This window comes from Haemorhous mexicanus, chromosome Z (assembly GCF_027477595.1).
Source record: "Haemorhous mexicanus isolate bHaeMex1 chromosome Z, bHaeMex1.pri, whole genome shotgun sequence".
Classification (NCBI taxonomy): Eukaryota; Metazoa; Chordata; class Aves; order Passeriformes; family Fringillidae; genus Haemorhous; species Haemorhous mexicanus.
The window spans coordinates 88308406-88324629 of NC_082381.1; the positions used below are offsets into that span (position 1 = coordinate 88308406).

The 16224-nt window shown below is 45.3% G+C and overlaps 1 protein-coding gene across 4 annotated transcripts in view; it reads left to right on the forward strand.

Annotated features, from left to right (window-relative positions):
* Positions 1-16224, forward strand: part of CTIF (cap binding complex dependent translation initiation factor) — a 147082-nt gene that overhangs the window by 36742 nt on the left and 94116 nt on the right. For 2 of the 4 annotated variants that reach the window (XM_059873388.1, XM_059873389.1), the window contains exons 4-7: positions 4256-4378; positions 8342-8415; positions 9247-9351; positions 13218-13293. In XM_059873388.1, coding sequence (XP_059729371.1) covers positions 4256-4378; positions 8342-8415; positions 9247-9351; positions 13218-13293 — 378 coding nt within the window. The remainder of the gene's footprint in view (positions 1-4255; positions 4379-8341; positions 8416-9246; positions 9352-13217; positions 13294-16224) is intronic. The other 2 variants (XM_059873390.1, XM_059873391.1) reach the window with 1 other exon arrangement.

The window sequence follows — 16224 nt, forward strand, 5'->3', positions numbered from 1 at the left end:
ATCTCAAAGTAATGTTTGGTGCTCCTTCTGCAGATTGGAGAGGGCTGGGGAAGGTGGACATAGACCTGGGAAGGGAAGGAACAGAGCCAAAGGGGTTGGGGGCTTCTGCATCACATTTTTCTAACAGTTTCTGATGTTCTTACAGCATTATGTAATACTTCAAGGAGAAAGAAGCTAGAAAGTTTACCCTACTAAGATATTTAGAGTAATCTTATGGTTGGGTTTTTGTTGGGGTTTTTTTTAAGGTGTATTTTGAGTTATTAAAATAATTAAGTCTTTGGTTTTTCTTATTAAAGTTGGAGTGTTTTTTCTGGAGTAGGTCTAGGGAGGTACTTGGAGTGCAGTGCAGAAATTCTGCATAATGGGAAGATTTGGCAGCAGCACAAATTGCGTGTGTGAAAACCTCCACTGCAGAAAAACCTCAAAAAGGGCCTTTTACACAATAGCTGTTTTCTGTTCTGACCAGGAGTAAGATCAAAGTTGAGGAACCATTTGAAGGACACCCCACAACTTGATCTAGGGATCTCCTGGGTACAGATGTGAGACCCTTATTATGCCAGGGCATATCTCAGAGGTTTTTGTGGGCCTGAGAACTCTGACAGCTTCCTGTTACTTTTCTTCTGGCCCACCCATGGATGCTGTACATTGAATATTGAAATTTTTACATACGGTTGTACATGAATCCCATCCAGAATTCACTGATATCTTCAGGACACTTAAAACTTGTGCTGCTGCCAGGGTTGATCTACATCTCTACCAGCACAGCCCACTTCACCCATACTTATCTTCACTGAGAGCAGCCACGTAGGTGATCACTGTGTTTCCGTTTATGGCTTCTGCACTGGGGAAACTTATCTTCTTTTTCTGCAAATAGGATTTTCAAACTTGCACTGAAGAAGCAGAAAATATTAACTCTTGGGCTGGCAAAGGCAGCAGGATTAATTAGTTCATGCCTCAAAGAGCTCACTGCAAAGGTGAAAATTGCAGTGTAAGTGAAACATACGATTATTGCTAATTAAAATGCAAATGTTAGATTTGACAGCTAGTTTCCAAAGGAGGGCTGCTAGCAATGTGCATGAGCCTCACTGTTCCTGAGAAGGTGCAGAGCTTGGCCAGAAGGATCAGCATGGGTTTGAGCAGCTTCTGGGAATCAGTCTCTGGGGGCATAGTGTTTTCCCTCCCAGTCCCAAAGTATGGCTCAGAGGTCCCATCTCCTGCTGGTGAGTGTAGACCAGAAATGATAGGTGGAGGAGCCTAAACAAGATCTGTGAGCCAGAGCTCAAGGACTGTTTGGGGAACTGAGAGATATTGGGAGATCCTTGGTTTTTTACACAGCAGTCTAATGGGGCCAGGTTATGGGAAATTGGGTCAGCAGGAGGCAAGGAGTGGAGAGCTTTGTGCTGTGTCTTCAGTGTTTGTCAGCTTTGGCAGTCAGTTCTGTTCCTGGAGCATGGTAGGTATGTTTAGCAGGAGCTGTGTGTAGAACATACACAGGATGAGGAAAGGCAGTGCCACATCTCACCAGTGCCAAGCCATGGCTTTCTGCTGGACTCCAGCTACTCTGGAGTCTGGGAATTGGTTTTTATGGGCTTTGCAATGATGCTGGTGAAGGGGTTTTGCTGCTTGGGTGTTTCTTTAAAGAACAATCATCACCTGCATGCTCTCACCCACTCCTTGAGCATCGCCCATGTGGTTGGTGTGAGCAGCCCAGTTCCCACAGAAAGTCTGCAGAGAGGGTCCATTTTAGCATGAAAGAGATTTACTACAGGACACAAAGCCATCAGAAGTGTGTGGGACTGTTTCTGGGGGTCATGTTTTCATTCTGGAGATTTCAATCCCCTTCAGTAAGGTACCGATAAAAAGTTGTTAATCTATGGCAATTAGTCAAAAATTTGGGGGAAATACTGAGTTTGGCTGTGCTGGTGAGTTTGAACATGAGTGTATTCTGGCAGTTCTGGGACTGTTAGCATCTTCAGCAGACATTTCAGCAGTTTTTAGTGTAGCAATTTTATTTAAAAAACAATTTGGTTTTCAGTATTAGTATCAGTGCTTGATAAAGGTGAGGAAGGTAAACAGAGCGAAAGCCCCAGGCCATGACTTAGAGCCAGGAAACAAGCTGGTTTATTAAAATCATATGTGATTGTGATCTAAGTGGTTTGTGCTGTATCCAGTGGCTTTTCTTGGTGGACATTAATGCATAGTGATACCAATATCGTTTCTCATAACAGCTGCATTTCTGGAATTTACAACATCTTGGATTGTCTGCAGAAAACCACTCCTAAAAGATGGGTCTACTGAATATAAGTGAACAGCTTTTATTTCCAGTGTGTCTTTCAAAGCAAAAGGTGCATGTGCTGACCTGCAGCATTTGGCACAGAAATCTTGTGTGTGTATGTGTGAACAAGATGTTCAGTGTGTAGGATACAATTAATCCTGCAAACATGAAGCATGAATGTGCATTTCTCCCAACCACCTTTTCAGCTGGTGCGCATATTTCCCTTGTCAAAGGAGGTATTTCTCACTTCTTGGGGTGCCTACAAGGTTGGCTCTTACTCAGGCCTTCCTAAAGTGGTCTGCCTGACATCCACCACGTTTTTTTTCCCTTCATGCCAATTGAACAACTCCTTTTTTGCCATTTGGTATTTCTCAGACATTGGGAGATTTGGGTCAGGGTGTGATAAGAAGGGAAGAAGAAGGTGCCTTAACTGTCAGTGGAAATAACCACAACCTTTCCAATTTCATTTATCTACAACTGAAAAACTAGTTAATTGCCTCTTTTTAAGTCAATACCACAATGTATTTGAACTTGCTTGAAATTTACTAGGTTGTAGGGTGCAGAATGTCCAGCTGGAGTGATGCAGAAACCAGCACTGGAGTGTTTTGCTTCCAATTCCTTGTGTTAGGTAAACACTTCCATGTTTCATGTGCATCAGGGTCCATTCTGGACCACTGGGTAGCATCACCCCAGGTAGTTCAGGTTCTGCTGTGCAGTTGTCTTCCCGCCTCATCCAGATCAGGTGGCAGTGGTGGAGCTGGGACCTGGTCTGTGCCCTGAAGTTAGTGGCCTGGACTTGGCTGTTGTGTTCAAAAGCAGTTTCAGTGGTGAATCCTTTTGGCTTTGAAGGCTGAGGTGGCCCTGCCTTTGCCTTAGCCCATGGCAGTGTCTGCAGGACCTCATGTAGCCCCATGAGAACACCTGAGACATGAGAAACCCTCTTGAAGTTGTCAGCTCTCACACCAGCCCTAAAACACAGGCTTCCCTTTGTATTTCCCAGATTTTCAGAGTACTTGGAAGAGTTGAATATTCTGCATTTGATGGTAGCATGGGGTTTTAATTATTTTAGGTCACTTCAAAAGTCTTTCCCAAGTCTCTTTGGAGCAATTGCCATGACAATATCCACCTTTCTCCCCAAGTACCTTGTGGGGTGTTTGGGTAGAGCTGGTCAGGTGAGTTATTCTGGTTTTCAGATGAGTCATTATGCCTTGAGGGCTGAACAAGAAACCTGCAGTTTGTTTGACAGCACAACAAGTGAGAGAATAAAGGAGAACATCAGGCACAGCTCCTTAAGAGAAAAAAATAGTTATTTGTGTAATGAGTCTCCTGGTGAACTTCAAGAGTCCTCAGCCATGTGAATAACTGGACTCCAACAGTGGGCTGAGCAGTGGGAAAACTGACTGAGAAGCTTATTTGGGCCTGGGAGGGGAATGGAATGGAATGGAATGGAATGGAATGGAATGGAATGGAATGGAATGGAATGGAATGGAATGGAATGGAATGGAATGGAATGGAATGGAATGGAACAGAATATTTCAGCTGGGAGGTACCAACCATTATCCAGTCCAACTGCATGTTCAGTTCAGGGCTGACCAAAAGTTAAAGTGTATTATTAAGGACATTGTCCAAATGCCCTTCAGCAGCTTTAGAGGATGTGAGGTTGATGAATATGCATAGTTAATGCTCATGAAGATAGAGAAGGTAAATGTTATTTTTCCCCCTGCATACACTAGAGTACTGAGGCCAAATCTTACCTCATCAGAACCTCCCACAGTGTCATCCCTTTGCAATCTGTAAATAGAACATGTTGAAGGAGTCAAAGGAAGCCCCACAATAAGGATGCTGCTCATGGGCATGGTTTTGTAGGTGCAGGCACGAGTGGCCTGGGAGCTGGAGCTCTCCTGTTCCATCAGGTCGGTGACTTTGGAGTGCGTGGGATGGAGTGGCCCTCGACTAAAGCAACCTGTTTGTTGTTTTCAGGAAGAGTGGGATCACAGCAGCAGTGGGAGCACAGGATCCCGGCCGGGGTCAAGCTCCAGGCAGGGCTCTGGATCCAGGTCTGGCAGCCACAGGAGAAGCAGCCAGTTCAGGCAATCAGCCAAGGTATACCGGGTGGTGACGTGCTGAAGCTGTCCGTGCTTGCTGCTTCTTGGAGGCATCCCCCTCACGACATGTTTGTGGTGTGTGTCACACGAGGTGTGGGTGCATGTCAGCTGGGAAGGACACTTCAAAGACCTTTTCAATTCACTCCTGGTGTGTGACCCTGCTGAGGTGTGCTGATTGCCTTAGCTTTGGGAAAGAAGTCCATAGTCAGCTGGTTAAGTGCAAAGGAAATCAGGGTTTTTTTCTGTTTTTGAAGTCTTGGAGTATTTCAGTTTTGAGAAGTCAAGAGCTATCTGTAATTATTTGCTGGCAGGTCTTCATTAGAAGTTGAAAGATGAGTGGACAGCCCATAGATGGTGTTAAATGGTTACCTTAAGTCCAGCTGCTTTTTGTGTGAGCTGTCTGCAGGGCTGTATGGGGAGTTACATTCCTACCCTGCAAAAGACTCTAAGAATTAACTTTTTGTATGGGTTTAGGTCCATCCTGGAACTCAGACAAGGGATCATTCCATGTTAATTTCAGCCAGTCTGTGTCCTGTCTTCTCTTGGAGTCGTTCTCCTTTATGCACATGTGAGCACCACTTGTGCCAGAAGTGGATGGCAGACTCTGAGGTTTGGGATCAGTGGTCAAAGTCCTGGTCCATTCATCCATTTCATCCTCCTGAAGATCTTGAGGAAATAGCTTTTCCTTCTGAGTCATGCTGTGGTGGGAGAAGACCCACAGAACCAGTTTGTATCTAGAAAGTGATGGTTCTTTCTGGTGGGAATGAGACTCAACATATCCTTTCCTCTTTGAGCAGGGATAATACTGTCTTCTTCAAAATTTCTTTATTTTTATCTGCATTGTTCACATGAAAAATTGCAGTTTTCAACAAGGAAGCCCTGAATTGGAGCCTTTTCAGACAGTTCAGTATCTATCTCATCTTTTTTTTCTTTTCTGCCAAAGTGCAGCCAGGGGTTGTAGGCAGCTGAGAAGGAGGAATAGTGGGGGAAGCTCCTCAAGCTCAGAACTGAAAAATGCTTCAGTAATACATGGCACAGGATAATCCCTGAATTTATAGCAGGGGCCCAGGTGGCCACTTGGTGTTGTTCTGTGTGCAGTGATGATTTAACCTGGTTGCAGTTGTGCAGCAAAGGGCATGATCTCGTATTTGTTTTCTGGAGGATGGTAATGAGGAGCAGCGAGAGGTGTGACGCTGAGCTGGGCTTTGTAAAGCTGCTGCGTGCATGCAAATGCTGACTTTGTGGGGAATTTGCTGAAGCTGCATGCATGGTAAACAGCCAGAGTCCACGTGGGCCCGTCCCTGTTTGTGTGGGCAGCTCCAGGGGCTGGGCAGCAGTGGATGGAGGTCATTTGTGCTCACAGGAGCAGGAGGACAGAGGTTGTGGACGTGCATTTAACCCAGACTGTGTGCAGGATCTGCTTTACTGGATGTCTCGTCTCTCAGAGTACTGGTGTTACTCACGAAAGCGTCTCTCTCAATTATCATTCCGAGTGAATTAATTAATTTTCAGCAGTACTAACTCCTCAGTGAAAAAGATTATCTAAAGCTGAGGGTTGGGTCACTGGGAGCTTCATGTTAAAATTGCTGATGGTTATAATTGCAGTCCTGGGGGGACTGACAGCAAGTCACTGCTTTTCTTAAATACATGCCATTTTTAATCTTTTTTTTGTACCTGGATTTGAGAATTGGCTTTTTGAAGTCTTATTATTAAGTGTTGGCATTGTGCTGTGAGCATTTTAGTAAGCTCCCTGCAGCTCAGCGCTGCAAGGCTGCTCCATGTCCTGTGAGCTGATAGAGACTGGTTCTAAAGACAGGTCATAGAAGACCAAAAGGGTGTCTTGAAATGGCCACAGTGACTCAGGCTTAATGACAAGGTGTGTTATCACTGGACCCTGGCGCCATTTTATGGAGTCTGGCAGATGCTTGGGGTGTCTCCAAGAGGTTATGGGGACATCCTCTAGGAGGACCAGGTCTGGGTGGGAGTGTCCAACTGCTGCCTTGGACCTGCCTGACCTCCTCACCGCCTGAAAAGGGTTTGTCTCTTCTTTGTGTGTCAGCTATGATAACCTGCACATGTGTGCTTCCATTACACTGCATTTGCATGCTTGGAAGGATTTAGGAAACTAATTCCTCTCCTTAGTGGGAGAAAATCGTGCTTACATTTGCCTAAAATAAAAAGCTCATCTTCTGTAACTTATCACGGGAGTTATGTATTTCTGGTAATTTGTTTCTGGGCAGAGACGTGTCAACTTGCAGATCCCCAGGGGTTAAAATCATAATCCATAAACCTCTTGGAGGAGACTAAAAAGGGAGCAGTGTGTCTGTGTTTGGAGTTTCTGGTGTCTAAATTGGTTGTGCTGGAAATGACTGCAGAGTGTAACCATCTGTTCACTAAGGACACGTGTCCCTGACATTGGTTGGGAAAGCGTTGCAAGCAGATTGACCTCCGGGACTTCATTAAGAAATAGTCACATTTTTTATGAGTTTCTAATGTCTTGGTTAATATTAATAATACTTGAAAATGACAGAAGTTATATGATGGGGAAGAGATGGAATCCACCTTCTCTAGCACATATTGTGCCAGAGTGGGACCATTTGGACTGAATTGCTTAAATAATCTGAATATGTGCGGGATTATGAGTAATCTGAATAAGAAATGTTGAAGGGAAAATTGGTTAATATGGGCTCCTTATGTGCAGTGCATTCAATACATCCAGACTGAGTCAAGTCTGATTTCTTGAATGGTCTTGAATGGCAAAATCCAACCTGCTTTACTTTACCTCTAAAGGGTGGAGGGGGCAGCCCTCTTTGTGCAGGGAGGACACGTGAGGGTTGATGGCTGTGAAGGGGCTTTGAATAACGTATGTGAAGTTTGCTTTAGATGCTCATACTTTGTGGTGAGGTCTTTGCTTTAGATGCTCATACTTTGTCATTTTGACAAAAGCAGCTGCCTGCACAGGAAACTTCAAGGTGTTTCATAGCTGGCTGGAGATTTCTTATAATGCCCATGGGGAAAGGCCCTGGGGGTGCTGGTGCCAGTGGCTGGACATGAGCCCAGGGTGCCCAGGTGGGCAATGGCCCTGGGCTGTCCCAGCCAGGCTGTGACACAGCCCCAGGGCAGTGCCTGTCCCTGTGCTGGCACTGCTGAGGCACCTCCAGGGCTGGGGACAGCTCTGGGCCCTTGGGACAGCAGAGACACCGAGGGGCTGGAGCGTGTCCAGGGCAGGGAACGGAGCTGGGAAGGGGCTGGAGCCCCAGGAGAGGCTGAGGGAGCTGGGAAGGGGCTGAGCCTGGAGAAAAGGAGGCTCAGGGGGGACCTTGTGGCTCTGCACAGCTCCTGACAGGAGGGGACTGCCGGGGGGGATCGGGCTGTGCTCCCAGGGAACAGGGACAGGAGGAGAGGGAACGGCCTCAGGCTGGGCATGGGGAGGAATTTTGTCATGGAAAGGATTGTTAAGCCTTGGAACAGGCTGCCCAGAGCAGTGGTGGAGCCCCCATCCCTGGAGGCATCCTAGGAATGACTGGATGTTCCACACAGTGCTCTGGGCTGGGTGACAGGTGGGGATCAGGCACAGGTTGGACTCAATCTTGGAGGTCATTTCCAACCTAAATGATTCTGTGTGTGATTTTGTGAATCTCAGCCTGGCCCCTGGACCTTGTTGGATCGTGGTAGTGGACATGGGGCAGGAAGACAGGGCTGGAGTCAGAGCTGAGCTTGTGCATTGTCTGCTCCATGTTGTGCACAGCTCTGTGTCCCCGAGGCTGACACTGTCACTCCTTACCTTCACGGTGCACTTTTGCAGCAGGTGAGGGGTCTCTGCATTGCATGGATTCACACAGGAGCACAGGATCTCTTCTGCAGAGCCAAGACACCTCCCTGGCTGGTAGGAGAGGCTGTGCCCTGGTCAGGATAGCTCCATGTGCCTCCTGACAAGTAATCACCTTTCCATCTCTCCTAGAATGGCAACAAGGAGAGCAACCTTGACATGCTGGGCACAGACATCTGGGCTGCCAACACCTTTGACTCCTTCAGGTAAGCTGGTTTTAAATTGCTTTAAGAGACAGGTGGACTTTTAGGATGGACCATGCCTTGTCTTAGCCCTCACTGGTATGTCCATCCTGCTCCTACCTAGGCACCAGACAATACCCTGTTGAGGCTGACATCACTGCTCCTCCTCCCCATCCCCATTTAGCCTGTAGCACCAAACACAGTCTATTTAAAGCATCCTGTGTGTTTTGGAGAGGCCACTGGATGGGTTTGCAGTCCAAACACCTGAAACCAGGACCAGCATAATTACTTACATCACCCCAGAACTGCACAGGCAAGATTTGAATCAGCTCTGAGCTGCTGCTCTGGCATTTTCTTCTCCCATTAGTTGGAGCTACCATTATGTGTTGGCTTCTTAACTGCTGGGAAGAACTCTTCAGCTGCTGTCTCAGTGAAAGCAGTGGAATATCCTTCCTGTCCAGTTTTATGCATGATCTGCATAATCTTGACTCACTGGAGCAGACAGGTTGTGCAGGACCAGAGAGAAAATAATTTTATGGACCTGTTGCAATACCACCTTGGTACAGAGAGCGAGTATATCTTGCATGGTGTCTTCTGTATCAAAATTAGAGGCTTAGATCAAGCCCCAAGAACTCAGCATACCTAAGAAACAAGAAAATATGAAAAGAGATGCATCAGTGTGAAGGCTGTATGCTCACATCCACGTGCGCTGTAGCAGGGAGTGGGAAGTGGTGCTTCCAGAAATGCCAGCTTTCCTTGTCTGCAGGCTCCAGTATGCCCTCTGCTCTTCAGCTCAGTGATGTTTAATTAGTAGTGGACTTCCTTTCTCTGTTTTTCCCTGTTTTTCTCTCCTAGTGGTGCAACGTGGGACTTGCAGCCTGAAAAACTAGATTTCACCCAGTTTCACAGAAAGCTGCGAAACACCTCCAAACACCCATTGCCTCACATAGACAGAGAAGGGTGAGTGCTGTGTCTGCAATACTGTGCTCTCCAGGAAGGTCTCTAACTTATCCCTTGCTCTAGGAACTCTGGCTTGGTGACACACCTCATGTATGGGACATGGGAAGAAGCACTGGACTATTCAGAGAGTTTGAGAATGCCATGATCAGTCTGTCTGGCTCCTCTGTCACCCAGTTCTGAGCTGGAGCAGAGTTGTTCTCTGTATTTTTGCATTCCCTGATAGATCTCAGTGTTTAAATAACTCTGGATCCAAGTCTCCTAGATCCTGGTGTTCCAAATTTAGACATCTCTGGGTATTGGAGGAGACATCCTGGCTTAGTGCTGACCTGGTTACAGTTCCTGTGAATGACACTGTTCTTCCCAGCAAGAGTTCAGGGAAGGAGAGAGCATCAATGTGTTTCATAAAACTGTGAAAACATTCAACAGCTCCCTTTGGTTGTGACAGCCTCCACAGGTTTCCCTGGTATTTCTGGATTCCTTACTGGTTGTTGGTTGGTCAAACCAAGTAAGTGTGTGCTGGCACCAAGTGGCTCACCATCATTGCTTAGATGGATATTCCCTGCAGGTTCTCTGCAGATGGAGAGAACAATCACTCCCAGACAGGAGGGTGCAGCCAGGTGGGAGTTGGGCTCTTCCCCCCTGTAACAAATGACAGGATAAGAGGTAAAGGCCTCATGCTGCATATGGGGAGGTGTAGGTTGGCTGTTAAGAACAGTTTCTTCATGGAAAGGGTTGTCCAGGCCTGGCACAGCTGCCCAGGGCAGGGGTGGAGGCTCCATCCCTGGAGAGATTTAAAAACCATGGATGTGGCACTTGAGGACATTTGTCAGTGGGGGCCTTGGCAGGGCCAAGGGAATGCTTGGACTTGGTGCTTCTAGAGGTCTTTTCCAACCATAACAATTCCATAATTCTATAGATTGGGTTTTCCTTATGCTATCACTCAGGGCATAGAGGAAGGAAAAAAATTGTAACAGGTCTAGAAGATGGGATTGCAGCTGATGTTCCATCACTGCCGTATTGTTTGCAGGGATGGAAATCTTCTCTTGGAGACATTTTTCTGCTGATAATTTGGTTTTGCCAAAGTACTGGCCAGTGCCATGTGCCTGGTCTGCACATCTTGTTTAGAAGACAAGTTTAGAATTGTAATTAGAGCAGTTGACTGGAAATAATTAGAAACATCCAGCCAGGCCAGAAATCCCATACCAGCCCCGGCTCAGCATCTACAGTAGGCTCCCATACCATACAGGGACAGGAAGACTCAGACAACCTTTTTTTCTACTCTATAAGTAAGGTATACTACAGGTTTATAAAGAGCAATTTTCAGAACATTTGGAACAGCATAACACTAAATTTCTAAGTCACTAAGTCTCTTAGTCAAGTTCAATCCCATTTTTTCAGATGAATTTGAAAAATGAGATGAACGGGGCCCTCTGTAAAATAAGAAATAATGTGCTTGCTCTGTAAAAGAAGATATAATATGCTCCATGGTTGATGGCACTTGCCAGGTGATCCTGTCAGTGACAGCTGCAGTGTGCAGGGAGGATGGAGCAGGGTTGGTGTTGTGTTTTTCCTCTGGTTCCTGATATATTGTGAATGCCCACGTTGCAGACAGGTAGAAGAGGCAGTGTGGAGGTGAGATATTTAATCACTCCTAAATATTACAGCTGTTAAAGTGGAGTAAAAATTAGTGTGCCTGCAGAAAAGTTAAGCAGATGCTATCAGCACAAAACACTGCATGTTCCAAAATGCATGCCATGTAAGTAACCTGGCTAGGACAGAGGAAGCACAAAGAAAGACAAAATTGTTCTTATTTTTTTTCATTTCTAAAGCTGACTGTATTGTGCATTCATCAGCTCTTCGTAGTGAATCTGTGCCGAGATTCAGCTTGCTGAGCCTCCATGAATCTCCACCTGCTAGCTAGGCATTTTTCCCTCTTGCTTGAATGGGAAGCTTTTTTTAAAAATTTAGCTGTGCAGTGAAAAAAATAATAGGGGAAAAAAACCAGGACTATGCTGTTCTCTGTGTGTTTTCAACACTAAAAGAACCATTTTATTCCTCAGTCTGATCAGTTGCCCAAGGCTGGCCATGTAGTTGCATCCATTTGTGTGACCTCAAGTGACTTTTGGTTGGGTGAAGCGTTTTCCTCCAGGGAGACACCTGCTTTTATTGGGAGATGCTGTTTGGTGGCATGCTGAATAATCACAAGGGGAACAGTTAAGAAAAAGCGGGGAGCTGTACCATGTTTCTGACCTGAATTCATCTGGCTTTAATTTCCAGTGCTAGCTCTTGCTCTACTTGTGCTCTTCCAGATCAAACATCCTTTTGTAGCTGGTATTTTCTCTTCATTCCAGGTATCTCCCAAGCACATATATCACTTGAGTTTTTCAGGTACTCTAAGGAATTTCCCTACAGTGTCTTTGAAACTCAACTGCCAGCGCTGCCTGTGGTCCTGTATCTGGGGCTCAGCCATACTGTCTCCAGAGGAAAGCTGCCTTCATCCCCCTAATCCCTGCCTCCTCTTCATCCCCTGCCTTTTTACCACAGTTCAGCATCAGAAATTCAGACTGGGACCCTCCCACCCTTTTCAGATGACTTTTTCCTACAATACACTTGTGTTCTGCACCTGCAGCTGGCATTTGTTTGTCCCCAGATGTGTGACATGATTTTTCTTATCTATATAAATACATATATATATAAATATTTTTTCAGATGTGTGTTTCTCTATGTGTATGCAGACTATATTTTTGCCTTTGTAAGTCAAAGTCAGTATTTCATCTGTGGTGGTAAGTCAGTTGTTGAACATCTCTGATTTCCAATAAATACAGAATCACAGAATGGTTTGGGTTGGAAGGGATCTTCAAGATCACCTAGTCCAGCCCCCCTGCCATGGTCAGAGATACCTTTTACTAAACCAGGGTGCTCAAGTTGGTTAAGGTTAATTAAATTGCTTCACTTCAGTTTGCCTGATTTTGAGCCTGGTACTTCAGCATGTGCCATTTTTCTCCCATTTTTTCTGATTCCAAAATCTGTTTTTCTCTGACTTCTAGGCACTGATTACCTGAGTCTGCTGCTATCAAAGTCTCTACTGTACTTTATTTAACAGTATCTTGCTTCTAACTGACAAAAAAAAAATTACCATTCTTGCATAATAAAGAAATATCATCTCAGTTGTTTGTGAACATAGAAGGATGATAAGTATTGACCATTTCTTTTTCTGTATCATCACAAACTCTTTGCACCCAACTAATAATTATCTTTGGATTGTTTTTTTCATTTCTTGTACCAAGAAAGTCCTTCGGCTGCCACTTCTGTGTATAGTGTGTAAGTGCTTGACTTTTCATCCCAATTTCTTTGTCTTTCAAATTGTCTGTTTATATTTATATTGATTGCTGCTTCCTGTTTGCTGATTTTCAACACCTTTCTCACCAGGGGAGCTGGAGCTCCCGTGGAGACCAGCAAATGAGCAGCGCTTCAAAGGAAACATTTTTCATCACTCCCTTTGTGCTCTCATTTCTGCTGTCCAGGTGGGCTGTGCTTTCAGTTTTACTTGGTCTGGAAATCGAGTCACCCTGGCCTCAGGACTGCCTTTGGTTTTCTCACCGCTGCTACTACCAAAAGTGTTTGCAAGCTGTGGCAGATGGTGCAGGTGGAGAGGACTGAGCAAAGCGTTTAATTTTGTATTAACAGCTTTACGCCTGCGTGGGAGTGTTTTGGAGGCACAGCACACTTGCTCCAGAGAGAGCCTCTTTGTTTCAATGAGAGGCCTTTGCAGCAACAACTGATATTCCCCTTGTGCTGTAATAGAAAATTAACTGTGTCTCCAACAAGTTTTCACATGCTTTTGTTTTGTTCTCTTCTTGCCACAGGCTTGGAAAGGGGAAATATGAGGATGGTGACAGCATCAACCTGAACGACATAGAGAAAGTCCTTCCAGTGTGGCAGGTAGGTGATGAGGACATCTGCCCCTGCCATGGTGGGGACCAGCAGCAGAGCCTTCCCTGCCTTCTGTTCCCTTAGGAAACCTCCTCAGGAGTGGGAGAGCTGCTGGGCTGTGGTCCTTTGGGGGTTGAGATGGAGATTTGTGCCTGTTGTTTCAGGTGCTGTTGCTGGGCAAGGGCAGTAACCGCACAGACTTTGTTGAGAGGTGATACACTGAGGGCAGTATATACCTATATATGTATACATGTGGATGTATATGTTGAAGAAAAGGAGATTCTGAAAAGCATCAACCCCTCCTGACAGCTCCAAAATAAGTTGCTGCCAGGAAGCCAGCAGTGCCTGTATGCTGACACAGGTATTGCCCCTTTGGGGTGGTGCCCATGTTTATATGCAGTGGTAATCCACGTGTGTTCTCTCCAGCCTGTTCTTTCCCCAGACCTCTCTTTGCAGTTTTGGCAGTTCTGGTTAAATGACCTCTGAAGCGTGGATGTTGTGAAATAGCAGGATGAGACCCTGCAGTTCAGAAGTCAGGTTGAAAAAGTCAATTTGTCAGCATCATATAATCTTCCATTTTACAGAGCCCTAGTCCTCAAAGGAGCTGAGTTCCCTAAGCTAGGTAAGTTTCAGAGGATGCTCAGTGTGTTTTTGCTGAAACCTCTTTGCCTCCAGAGGCAAGGATGAAAACATCTCCTGTGCTGTGGTAGTGATACCCTTTTCAGTGCTGAGCCAAGAGCTCAGGGTGTGGGAGTTTTGAATGAATTAGAGATGGGACCTCTGAGTTGGCTTAGACGGTGTGATATTTTTTTTATTTTTTAATCTTTTACGGAGTCAGGAAGGCTGCCACATCTTCACCGCATGGTTCAGAAGGTCACAAGACCTCTAGTTATAAGACCTTTTAAGGATTTATTGACTAATAAACAATAAACTGCCAACAAGGATATTTATGGTTTTGACCTAATCCTTAAATATTTCATTTTATGGACTCATACTACAGTGTAAAATTTCTTAGCCAATCATGTTATGATACACAAACCTACAGCACTGCATTCTAAACTCCTTGTTCAGCTCTGTAACTACCTTATTTTTTCTATATCTTAAACTCTAAAACTCTAAACTTTCTTCTACTTAGCTTTACATGTTTCTGCCTTAAACTATAAATTTACATTCTCACTTTTAGTACTTAAGTCTGGGACCTTTTCCAAGGTCTCAAATCTTGTGTTTAATTCTAAGCTTTGGCTTACAGGCCCAAAGTTCTGAGAGTTCCTGCATTTCGGATTCCGGCAGCCAGGCTTCTTGCTCACACATCATGTGAGGAATAGCTTTGCTCATCCTGCAGACCATGTGACAATCTGCCTTACTGTTTCTTTTGGGTGAACTATTTGGCACTGAGTACATGAAGGAGTGGAGAAGGGCAGCTGACTTTGGCAGGGAGGAGCGCTGCCTGCAGCTGCTTCCTGCGCAGTCTCTTCCATGTTTGGTATGTCTGGACTTTAGGTCACAGGGAAAAAGCATCAGGTTCAGCTGATACAAACCCCATTAATTCTGCAAAATAAGATTAGTTTCCCGGGGGAATAATTGGAAATAAAGAATTAAACCATCTTTGGTGCAAGGAGCTGATTTCCTTCAAGGAGGTTTTAATCAACCACTGTTAAATAAGCCACGTCCTCCTGGTCTGGCTATCATTTCATCATGTCCTAAGAGTACATTGAATACAATGAATTAATTCCAATATATACATTAATATCTGGCTTAATTATTAGTGTAACATCTCTAAGCTGGAAGACCTAGTGGGAGTGCTGGATTTGATGTTTTGTTTGTGCCTCAGGCAGACTCGTGCAGTGCTGCATTGATTTGCAGACATGCTTACCTTGGCATGTGCAGCCAGTCATATGTGTCTGTGGGAGCTAGGACCCAGGTGGCTCTGGGTGAGGGTTTATCTTGTTCAACATGGACAAGTGAAATACTTGCAGACAGCTGGCTTAATCCTGACATATCATTGTTAACTGGATTTGAATGCAGCCGTGCAATGCTGACAGTGATTTTACTGCTCCTCATCCCTTGTTTTAAATGGCTCTGTGGAGCAGTGGAGGGGAGCATAAGGGAAGATATTCCTTTGTGTGAGCCTCTGAAAGGAAAATCCTTCAGCCCGTGGGGTTGTTATGTTCATGGGTGTTGCATCCTGAGGAAGAGGCTTTTCAGGTTGGTGATATATAAACTCCTGTTCTGTCTGTGTTTGAGAGCTCATGGGTTGCTTGCAGCAGGCATGTGCAGATGGAGGGGCTAGTCTGAGCATCCTCTAGCTCCACTGGGGCAGTCTGAGCATCCTCCAGTGTGACTGAACCAGTCCAAGCATCCTCCAGCACAACTAGGGTGGTCCAAGCATCCTCCAGCACGATTCAGATGGAAGTGTTTAGCTGCTGGGTGTTCTTCAGCAGCCATGGAAAGGATAAAAGTACCACGTTTGAGAGAGGCAGGGAGTCTTGCTTGCAGGCTGCTTGGAGATTTGTGTGCCTTTGGTGTTAAAGTGTGATAGACATAGGACATGAATCTTGAACTAATCTCCAGTGTATATCCAGGTCTTTATGGGTGTCTACAGAGAGATGCAGAGATGTCCCTAATTAAGCAGAATATTGTGGTTGTCTAGGGGTTGAGCAGACTGTGCTGGATATCTGGGTGTTAATATCCCCCTATACATGAGTTTTTCTGCTGAAATCTATCAATAGTATTTTAACAAAATATTGCAGGGAAAGCCTATGACTATTGGGCAATTAAAAGGTGGAAAAATCAACAAACCAAAATAAGCTACCTTTCCCCAGATCCTCTTCTTTTGTTCGGAATTTGTGCATCCCAGTCCTTGGGGATGCTCTCACAGCATGGTGTGCTCTGCCATCTCGTGGACATGCACAGGCTTCACAATTCCTTCGCCACAACTCA